At 37.7% G+C, this 12,228-nt stretch overlaps 1 protein-coding gene across 3 annotated transcripts in view; it reads right to left on the bottom strand.

The window, feature by feature from the left end:
- The window catches only part of NRG3 (neuregulin 3), a 1,100,783-nt gene that overhangs the window by 129,835 nt on the left and 958,720 nt on the right, over positions 1 to 12,228 (bottom strand). For all 3 annotated transcript variants that reach the window (XM_055081126.1, XM_028481630.1, XM_024132139.1), the window contains exon 4: positions 4,481 to 4,507. In XM_055081126.1, coding sequence (XP_054937101.1) covers positions 4,481 to 4,507 — 27 coding nt within the window. The remainder of the gene's footprint in view (positions 1 to 4,480; positions 4,508 to 12,228) is intronic.

Raw genomic sequence — 12,228 nt, 5'->3', positions numbered from 1 at the left:
AAAAAAAAAAAAAAAAAAAAAAAATATATATATATATATATATATATACCAGAGTTTACTTAGACTGCATAAATATATTATGCTATCCTAAACACAATATCAAATCACAAATGACATTTAACTGGCAGAGTTCATTTTATTTTTTCATATGAGAATGAAAGAAATTTTCATAAAAGATCTCCCACACAATCTTCAATTCTCCCTGTGGTTTGCTAATACATTTGCAAATGGCACTGCACCTGTTTTTATACAAACATCTTTGATGCCTAGAGCATCAAATGCATCAGGGCATTGTCAGAGACACAGCTGCGTAACAAATAGCTCAAATGGATATAATGATATATGCTCGATGATTGAGCACCTGACATAGTAGTGAGATATTTCTCAGATGATAAATCCCTCTTCATGATCAATGCACCTTCCAAACTTGGCCAGTCTGACATGCCCTTTGGCCATCTGTCTTGTCTGGATGATTGGTTGGATTTCTCACACAACTCAATGAGTAGTTGTGCTTAGAAAGAAGTTTGTCTGTACCATATCCTGATCTATCCACGCTGTGAGGGTAAGTTTGAATATCTGACCTTAAAAATATCCATTTTCCCTCATGCATTTATGAATGAGTAGGTTACGTCATGACTTCAAGAAATATTTTTTGATTATTGGTTTACTATAAACCCTTTTATTTCAAAATTTTTTACAAACACAATTTTGTGTTTTTATGCACCTTCAAATTCCTGTCCTAACTATGCCAGTTAGCTGTATTTTTTTTAACTGATACTGTATTCTAGAGCAGTATTTGTTGTTGAAATTTGCATTGTTCCAATCCCAGTGACATCATTAAAAAAAAATTCTTGAATATAATTAAGGAAAAATCTTTTTGAATGCTGACAGTTTTATGGACATTAGGCTTGGCATGGTTTATTCAATAGGATAATTATTTTACTGAAGTTGATGTCCTCTCTTCAGTCCTAAAGTAGTGACACTAGGGAGCTCAGAGACACTTGACTGAAATAGCAAGGCTCCCACTAATGTGGAAGCAATATGGGGCTAGTCTAAATTTGGACTGGAGCAACACTTGGTACAGCTTATCCACTTCGGCTGGTACCCAGCTTAAATTTCTCCCCTCCTGGGAAGATGTTTCTGAATTTCCCCAGCCCATTTAGTGGCTTTTGTTTTTAAATTTTTTTCATTGTATTTTGCCTATGCCATTTTAATAGCACTTGTTATGTCACCTCAACTATGTGTAGCTTTCTCTACCTTTAATTTCAGAACCTTTAGTCATTAAGGGATGTGGATTATATATTTGCATGTTCAATATCTTATACATATGGCATATAGTAAGTGTGATAAGTATATGTTGATTAAATAATAGTAGGATTCTTGAAGTATATGATTTGGAGTTCTCTGCTATAAATAAGAATTTGTCGAACTTTCTGATGTGTTTACGTTTTGAGTCTGATGAGTAGGAGTGCACACATGACATGGCCATTGGGAATAAAAAGACTTGGGGAAAAGACACGCGTGCTTCAGATCATCACCTTGTGATCAAGTCAAGGAAACAGGAAATTAACATTGCCCAAAGCAAGAATGATGAAAGTTGAGAAGAAAGGTATTCTGAAATTCATTAAAACAGAACTGGCATTGAATACTTGTAGGCACACCAATAAACTGACATAATTAAATTTATAGAGAGTATGCCTACATTTCTGCTTCCCAGCTTCATTTATACCTAGAGATACCATATTATTGTGATGATATCATCTCCCATGGAACAAATTTTACCCATATGGATTCTAAAATTACAAGTTAAATCTGAAAATATTTATTCCCAAAGCAAGAAACAGAGTATTATACATTCATTTAGAGCAACCTGTGGGGGTGAACAGGGTCTAGAATTAGTGAGCCCAGTGAAAACAGTTTATTCATTAAGTCTATAAACCTATTTATCATTCCAAATACTCCTTCATCATTTGCCATTCTCTATGTGCATACTAAGTACTCCCTTTGACTCTGACTTTACCCAACCCCTTCCCTCCTAGGCAAACTCTACTGCTGGATTCACATATTGAGAATCCATTCCCTGTAAAGCTTTATAGCTTTAATTTGACTTCACCTTTTATAAGACTCATTATAACATCAGTTAGGCTTGAGATTCATATAGATGAATTACACAATAACCTCTTATTTTTCCCCTACTGGTAACTAAATTATTTTAAATATTTTAGAACAGACCTCTTAATACATATCTTGATTCCATAGCAAATCGTTACACTATAAGGTATAAGTGTCACTGAAAATCCTCAGGGAAAGCCCAATAGGATGATGACTCATCTATTTCTTTCAACAGTGACAATTATTATTTATGTAGCAAGTTTAGTTTACTATAACTGTGGCCATACCATTTGTGGGGTTTGATGCTATCCCAGGCCCACACACCACCAGGCAGTGTTTCTTATGTCTACAGTCATTCTACTACATAACTTCTGGGAGTCTCTATTTTCTGAGCCAGGAATCACCACAGTCTAGTGGAGCAAATTTCTCTACTGATTAGGCTAAGTACCTGCTATCCTCAAATGACTGTTGATGCTCAACTTCCATGCTGCTAATCCCCACCAACATCAGTAAATGAGGAAAGTACAAACCACATGTCCTTCTCAACAATTCATACTCTACCACATGACCATGCCCATGGTTTTCTGCAATTCTTGGTTCATATGACTACAACCTCCTCTTCATGCCAACAACTTGTTTGAGGACTCCCATGGTGACTACTCATTAGTTCCATTCAGATTAGCCATTCCCTATTCATCTCATTACACATCTACCTTACATTCCATAATGCTTCATTTCAATATTACCTTGAATTTCATTGCCCTTATAAGTTTTCATCACATCTATCTACCAAAACCCCAAATCTGCCGTAATTGAGCTGTCTGCTTTTTCTATGATCCAATACCTAGATAATAGAGCACTAATGGGTAATATCACACAACAGGAAGATCAATTTTAATATAAGTATGTCATCACTAATCTCTAATTAACCCTCAAAACTTCCAGAAATATAACTATCAACTTAACATCTTCTCTCAGATATATCAAAGGCACCCAGAACTCAAAATTTCCAAACCTAATCTAGTAAAACATCTCCCATAAATCTGTTCTTCTTCTAGTCTTCTTTTTCAGAAAATGGGCCCACATTTTATCTAAATATGCAAACTATAAAACCCTGCAGTCATCCTTCAAAATCTCCCTTTTCTAACCTTCAACATCAATTCCTCTCAAATACTGGTTGCTATCAGGTCCCCAATATCTGTCAGTTTTTCCTCTCACATCTTCCATTATCACATGAGTCCAAGCTAATATCATCTTACTTCGAATAGGTCTTAAGAAACTTTAAATTTTATATTTATCAGTTTTATTACCTAATTATCATCTGAAAGATTCCTAGACTGGAAGCTCCATCAAACCAGCTTTTATGGTCCATTTTTGCTCACTATTTTATCTGTAGCATGTTGCATTTTTTTCTTTGTTTAGAGTGAGTAACTGATAAATATTTGCTGAATTAATGGATAAATGAAAACAAGCAAATTTGTAAGTATTATCACAGAGAACATATGCAGGTATAAGGCAAGTATTCACATCTATATCATATAAGAGAAAAACCTGAAGTTCAACAAAAGCTGAGCAAGGAGAACCTATGAATTTGGATTCAAATTTGGGTCCTCAGTTTCACTAACTTTAACTCCTGAGTATCTTTCTACTTTAGTACCATGATGCTTATCAATCCTATGGAATGCTTTTTTGTTTCATTTACTTATAATATAGACTCAGAAAAGTATGTCCAATTCTTAATGTAATTATCTATGAGTATAGAAAATAATTACTGTGGAAGGTATTCTAATCCTTTTAAAAACACACCATTCACTACAAATACTTTCAAAATAAATATTTACACTTTGTAAATGAAAACATTTATAGAGCCCATACTCCAAAATTAAGATTGACCAAAATATATCCAAAGTAGTCATCACGCAAAAGGAAAAAAAATAGAGCAGAAAATAACAAAAACTGATATTTTTAAACCATCACCATTATTTTCTACCATTTATTGAGTGTTTGCCATCTTGCAGACATTGTGCTAAGCAATTTATATGTGCAATAAAATAGGAAATATCGTTATCCCTCTTTACAGATAAGAAAATTGAGAATTAGAGCAAACAATCAAATCCAGGAGCCAAATTCAACTTCTGTAAGGTTCCAAAGCTGCACTTAACATTAAATTGCCTTCCCAATAAGTAGTTAAGTCTTTCATTTTGAGCCATTACTTAGTGAAAAATCGACAAAAACATTTTTTACTACTAATAGTACCTGACAGTGAGACATTTCAATTATAATCATATGGGGAAGGAGAACACTATATACATTATCAAACTTAGCTTTTTCCGGATATTTAAGGAGAAAATTGTTTATTTAGTCTTACCCATGAATTCAATCCCCAAGTGGTCTGCTACACCGAAGTCAGCATATAAGAAAGGAAAACAGAAAAAGAAAAAAAGATTAGAAAAAATTCCACACAGAAATCAATGCTTATAAGATTGGCCTTTCAAGGTGAGAACTGTGTCTCAATTGTAACACCATGTTTGCTTGCGAAAGATAATTTAGTTTGCCCACAATTAGGGGTGCTTTGAACACTGATTGGTATTTTCCAGTAGCCTGGAATTTAGACGGGATAATATTGCCAAGTATGCTAAGTATAAATTTAGCCAATAATAAAGGAAAGAAAGAAAAAAAGAAAAAAAAAGGAAGGAAGGGAGGGAGGGAGGAAGAAAAAAAAAACTTCATATAAAGCATATCTGGAACTAAAGTTATTTTCAGAAGTCATGATATAATATGTAGGTAAAGGACTTCTGCATGACAGGCCTTCACCAGGCACTCTTCACTTTCACACACAAAAAACGATGTTGGATCTTCTCCCCTTTATTTGTTAGATGAAGAAACTGTGCTTTATTGAGACTAAAAATCTTACATGAGCAAGACCCAGGGCATAAATCCAGTCTATCTGACCCTATGGTCCTATGACCGTTAAACTTGATAGCACTTCCTATCAAAAACAAATGGGGGCTTCCCTGGTGGCGCAGTGGTTGAGAGCCCTCCTGCCGATGCAGGGGACACCGGTTCGTGCCCCGGTCCGGGAAGATCCCACATGCCGCGGAGCGGCTGGGCCCGTGAGCCATGGCCGCTGAGCCTGCGCGTCCGGAGCCTGTGCTCCGCAACGGGAGAGGCCACAGCCGTGAGAGGGCCGTGTACCGGGGAAAAACAAAACAAAAACAAATGGTAGACGTGTCCATGTCTGTTCTATGCTCCTATGGACAGTGCACCATTTGGACCACCTAATGTCTGTGATCAACAGAAGGATAAACTGGGCCCTGCTATATCCAGCCATTTAACTTTGGAGATTTGTTTATTTAAATGGTGCTTTCTTTTAATCAACCAGTTATTCACTTTTAAAATTCATTGCATTATTTAATGATGATTTCTGTAGTAGTAATATGTTTCTTAAATGAGAATAAATGAAAAAAAAACCAGTATTCCTAAGATCATGTTTATTTCCAAGACTAATTTCTGGGCTCCCTTTTATGACTTCTCTATTTAGGAAAGATTTTCTTTTTAAAAAATATGCATTTAGTTATCTTGAATATTTCAATGCCTTTCTTATTTGTAAATAACTCATCTTTAAATTCTATTGTGGTAAAATATATATAACATAAACCTTGTCATTTTGACAAATTTTAAGTGTACAATTCAGTGGTATTAATTAATTACATTCAGAATGTTGTGTAACCATGACCAATATATTTCCAAAACTTTTCTATCACTCCGAAGAGAAACTCTACCCACTAAGAAATAATTTCCCATTTTCCCCTCCCTGCCCTGTTCCTGGCAACCTCTAATCTACTTTACGTATCTATGAATCTGCCTGTAAACAGTTCACTTTTTAAGTGATTAGGAATTATTTTAATTGAGAAATATCTTATATAAAGAACTATGGTAATGATGTTTTTTAAAAGTAGATGCATTTCTTCCTTTCCATGGCATTTTTTACCTGCTTAATATATACTATGATAGCTATCTAGCACATTTTCATAAAAAGACAAGATTTTTGTTCATAAGTAATTCAGAAATCAGTGGGAGCCCACAGAGAGAAAGCTTTGAAAATTCTTTGTGAGAGTGCTATAATGGAAAATGAGAAAATGTGCATTGGATAGAGTGGCCAAGAATCCATAAAAGCTTGCTCCTGGGAGGAGGAGAATGTGCTTTTTGAATGGAGATTGTAGAAAAGTTGGCTAGACCATGTTTGGGTTCTTGTGTAAAAAAAATTTTTCATGATTGTGTGCACTTAGGACACTAGAGAGAGACTAAGAGTTTTGGTATTTTAAAGCAGGGATTTGGGTGAGATTACCTATCATGAGACTAAAAGAAAAAAAAAAGATTGGGAATAAAAAAACCTTCTGCCTACAGCCAGAACAGCCATTAGCCCTAGCCTGGCTGAACAAGAACTTTCTAGTAGAATATATAAGATAGATAACCAGCAAGGACCTACTGTGTACCACAGGGAACTCTACTCAATATTCTGTGATAACCTATATGAGAAAAGAATCTGAAAAAGAATGAATATATGTATATTTATAACCGAATCACTTTGCTGTACACCTGAAACTAACACAACATTGTAAATCAACTATACTCCAATAAAATTAAAAAATAAAATAAAATAAAATTGATGTGGTACAATGGAATATTATTCAGCCTTAAAAAAGAATAATGCCATCTGCAGCAACATGGATGGACCTACAAATTATCATACTAAGTGAAATAAGTCAGAAAGAGAAAGACAAATACCATATGATATCACTTATATGTGGAATCTGAAATATGACACAAATGAACTTATTTACGAAACAAAAAGAGACTCACACATAGAAAACAAATTTATGGTTACCAAAGGGGGAAAGGGACCAAAGGGATACAGAAGGAGTCTGGGATTAGCAGGTACAAACTACTACACATAAAACAGATAAACAACAAGCTCCTACTATATAGCGCAGGGAACTATATTCAATGTCCTCTAATAAACCATAATGGAAAAGAATATGAAAAAGAATATGTATATATATATATCTATCTATAACTGAATCACTGCTGTATACCAGAAACTAATACAACACTGTAAAATCAACTATACTTCAATTTAAAAAAAAGAGCTTTCTAGTAGAACTGAGATGGCTCAGAAATGGCTGGCTGTAGTCTGTTTTGCTGGCAAGTATAACCAATGGTCACTCTTCATTCTTGCCACAACCTTGGTGGGTCCATCTCTATATGAGACAGAGGATATGGGCAATCAGGCTTTGTAAGTCTGGAAATTGCATGAAGAAATGAGTGGCAAGTTTGATAAATTTGAGGGCAATCTAAACACTTTAAACCAGAATGAATTCATAACCAGTAAAAGGAACAGGAGTCAGAATTTTAAAATTATTCAAACACTAAACGGTGTAAGTAGATGTCTTAAGAGAAAGGAAATCTGTCTACTCTTAACATAGCAGAAAAGTTACGTCTAATTATTAGAGTAGTAGTTCTCAGAAATACTGTCAAGCAACATGGCATTATATTCTTAGATTTTATAGAGAAATTATTTACTTTTTATAATAACATTCATAAAGACTGACACTACTGAAACATACAAATAAAAAGTTAGATCTTATTTAAAATTTCCCTCTTTCTCTCTCTCTCTCTCCCTCTCTCACCACACACACACACACACACACACACACACACACACACACATTTCCATTCTTTTATTAAAATGCTAAACACTGATCATTATTGCAGGTTTAAAGATACTGACAGGAATTGTTAACAGACAAAAGGATTGATGAAAATCCATGAAATTGCATGACAGAAAAGCAATTAATTTTGCCAACTAAGTCACACAGAACAGAAACCACAATACTTCTCGTGACCCTTCACTGGCTAATTCTTAAAGCAAACAGCGTTCCTGGGGATATTCAGGTCTGCACGAAAACATCAAGAGGAATGTGATGAGAACGAATCAATTAATTACTCATTTATTCATTCACTCAACAAACCATGTGCCAAGAACTGTGCAGATATTGGAATGAAGGAGGAGGCAAATAACTTCAAGAAAAACAGTTTGATCTTCCGTATGGCATGTATTAGAATGCATAATTCCCATTTCTTTTATAGTCTGATGAACTTTTATATGTAAAAATTGCAGTTCTTTGGGAATATTGCACCCCTTGATTATATAATAGTAGCTAAGATATACTGAGCACTTACTACATGCCAGGAACTGCTTCAAGTATTAACTCACAGAAACTTATAAGATTGTCATGATCCTCATTTTACAGATGAGGAACAGAGGCACACAGAGGTCAACAAACTTTCCCAAAACTACACTGTTGATAAGTAGTAGAAACACAACTGAGCCTAAGCTTCTTGACTTTCAGCCACCAGTCATTCTCAGGGTTTACTTATGCCCTCCCTATGAAGAAAAAGCTAATGTTTACAAAATCGTCAGGTAATAAGATGTTCAGGGAGGAGTTATTTAATCCATTTAAGAGAACAAATTGTTTTCAAGTATACTCAGGCACTGTAGAAGCACTACTTATTTATTTGCTCACCCCTAGTTTATTGATGAAGTGCCCAATATAAGCCAGGTAGAGGGGGATTCCCTCTCTCCAAGGAAGCAAACTGGCAAATCATTAACATCTTTTCATTGGTTCCTAGGGAGATTTCTTCATAACGAGCCTGGCCTAATTGAAGTTATTTGTTTGTACATATAGCAAGGGACATACGGAGTTGTGTCTGAATATGTGCCAGACATTGAACCAAATAATCTTCAAATTGGCAATACACTTAACAACTGCCAGCAGCTCTGCCTGAAACGTGCTTAAGATTTGAGGGCTACGGAAGTGACCAGGGAGACAAACTTAATATGCTATAAAGTCAAAAACTCCAGGAAGTTCAAGGCCCACATGTTTCCAACATGTTCATGATTCTTTTTTTTTTTGGCCACACGGCATGTGGGATCTTAGTTCCCCAACCAGGGATCGTACCCATGCCCCCTGCAGTGGAAGAGTGGAATCTTAACCACTGGACTGCCAGGGAAGTCCCTCAAAGCTTCTTATTTATATGTTGACAGACAGACAATCAGGGGCTACAAATAGTTTCCTCAATCTGGGCAGAATGAGGAAAAGCAACCAAAAGCAATCCTTGACTTGATTCCAATCTCAGGGCGAGATGAGACAAGTTGTCCAGCCTGTGATGACGAACCCCTGTAATGCAGCACCGGGACGATGCACCATGAATGTGAGTTTCAGTGTCACTCTTATATTAAAAGTAACTGAACAGGTAGTTCTATCATAGAGTAGTTCCAAACGGGATGACTTAAGCCCTGTTCCAGGGGATGTGGAAAAACATGTTATATGAAAATATTGTTCTGTGTTTTAAAAAGTTAGAATAGTCGCTTAAAGTTCAACAGGCTTCTCCACTGCAAGAATCCCTAAAGGTCTTTCATACGTGTGCCAAGACTCCCCCGGCGGAGTATTTCCCAACTTGATGTAAGCAACCACCTTGTTATGAAGCACTCTGTGGTAGTGATCTATCATAGTACCCGTGCTGGGAAATACGTCCCATATAAGTGTGGAGGAAACTAGCCACTCAACTATAAAATATGTCATTTTATAAATGGTTTATCTTAAGCACTGAACTGAAATCTGTCACTCTGTAGATTCTACCCTCAGATCCATGTCAAATGACTTTTCAGTGGTGACACTTTAGGATGAGGTAGTCCATCACAACTAAGAAGACTAAATTGGATTTATGAAGATGGTAAGCTGGGTCTTGAACATTTGCTGACTCCTGACACCTGTGCTTATCATTCTCTAGTAGTTTCTAGAATCGCTGTAAAGAGATGTAACTGTGTCATGCTTCACCAGTGGGTCACTGTATTTTGCTTGCTCCTGGAGAAGATCATGGACAAGGTGATGAGATGTCACACGTCAAGTCACTGTCATGTATGTCCCGGTTTATTATAACAAGACAGGTAAACTAGGAAAGGCTGGGATAGACTCTAAGGTTTCCGATTAGGAGGGTAAGGGCTGAGGGTGGACCTGGCTGTGATTGCTGAGGGGAGCTACAGTCTAGAAGCAATCCATGGGGTCCACAGAATATATACCTTTCAAAAAGATTAAGGTGGGCTTCCCTGGTGGCGCAGTGGTTGAGAATCCGCCTGCCGTTGCAGGGGACACGGGTTCGTGCCCCGGTCCGGGAAGATCCCACATGCCGCGGAGTGGCTGGGCCCGTGAGCCATGGCCACTGAGCCTGTGCGTCTGGAGCCTGTGCTCCACGACGGGAGAGGCCACAACAGTGAGAGGCCCGCGTACCACAAAAAAAAAAAAAAAAAAAAAGATTAAGGTGTCATAGGATGGGGGAATAGCGCTCACCACAGGCTCCCAGAGCATATATCTGTTCACCAGAGGGAAGTGACACTTGGCAGTCACTAAGACAATGTGACAACTGGGAGCCGAGAATAGCCAGACGTGAATCTCTCAGGCCTTGGGTCCCACAACAGGGAGGGAAGGAGAGCTGGCAAGAGTGTGAGCTCACTCCTGCAGGGTGAGGAAGGAAAGACCCTTTGCAGGCACTGCATTCCATTCTATCATGTTGTCCTAAAAGGAGAGGGTTATTAACAGATTATCCTTTTTCCAGCTACTCAGTGCAAGAGTTTGGATATGAATGCAGGTTAGATTCTAACCTCCATGCTCCCTCCATTAAATCATGCTACCTTGTTAAACGGGTAATTTTATTTTTATCAGCACACATATATATTTGATCTTAAAATTTCTACATTAAAAATTTTTTTTAAATTTATTTTTGGCTGTGTTGTGTCTTCATTGCTGCGCATGAGCTTTCTCTAGTTGCAGCGAGCGGGGGCTACTCTTCCTTGCGGTGCGCGGGCTTCTCATTGCGGTGGCTTCTCTTGTTGTGGAGCACGGGCTCTAGGCACGTGGGCTTCAGCAGTTGTGGCACACAGGTTCAGTAGTTGTGGCTCGCGGGCTCTAGAGCACAGGCTCAGTAGTTATGGCGCACGGGCTTAGTTGCTCCGCGGCATGTGGGATCTTCCTGGACCAGCGCTCGAACCTGTGTCCCCTGCGTTGGCAGGCAGATTCTTAACCACTGTACCACCAGGGAAGTCCAAAATTTCTACATGTTTATAAATAAAATTTGGACAGTAAAACATCATATTAATGAAAAGAAAATGATACGTTTCTTATTACATTTTTAAACTAATTCCTGTTAAATTTTTATTCTAGTTCTTTCTGGTCTTCTCTCTGTACATGTAAAATAAGTTTAAAGTCAATTTTACACAAAATCACCTTGCCTCATGGGCCTAAATCAGAGGACTCTCTGTGGCCACTTCAGCTCTATAATCCCAATCTCACTCTTCCTTCTATCCTATCAGAACTGACAGCTTTTTCTACTGTTGAGAGTAAGTCCCGACATTAACACTGTGACCAGCCTCACACCAGACAGGTCATCAGTCATGGAGAAGTAAAACCACTTTTCCAGAAGAGCACATAGCCCCATTCTCCCTTCCACAGGCCTTGTAATGAAACATGACCTCTTCATTTTTCTTCTCAAAAGCTCTGTTACGGATTCCTCTTGAACAGAAACACTTCTATTTCACATTCCCCTCTCATCCTCTAATAAAAATATTCGTTTGTATCAAAGGAGGAGACGCAAGCAGCCATGGAGACTGCCACATGTCCATGCAGCACAAACTCAAGATGGGCATTCCCTCCATGAAATCAAATAACAAATCAGAGTTACAACTGAGGTTTATGAGTGACTCTTTGTTTAGCCTGCTCCTCAAGGATGAATCTTGCCTAAATAGCTTGTAGAATTTTCCAGTGAAAACATCTTAGAACATTAGACTTAAAATGATTTCATGTTCACAATGATTGATTAAAGAATTAAATAAGAATTATCATTATATAGAAGAATTCTTCATTCAAAAAACACTGCTGGGCTTCCCTGGTGGCGCAGCGGTTGCGCGTCCGCCTGCCGATGCAGGGGAACCGGGTTCGCGCCCCGGTCTGGGAGGATCCCCCGTGCCGCGGAGCGACTGGGCCCGTGAGCCATGGCCGC

This window comes from Physeter macrocephalus, chromosome 20, assembly GCF_002837175.3.
Source record: "Physeter macrocephalus isolate SW-GA chromosome 20, ASM283717v5, whole genome shotgun sequence".
NCBI lineage: Eukaryota > Metazoa > Chordata > Mammalia > Artiodactyla > Physeteridae > Physeter > Physeter macrocephalus.
This window is presented reverse-complemented; position numbering and strand designations above follow the sequence as displayed.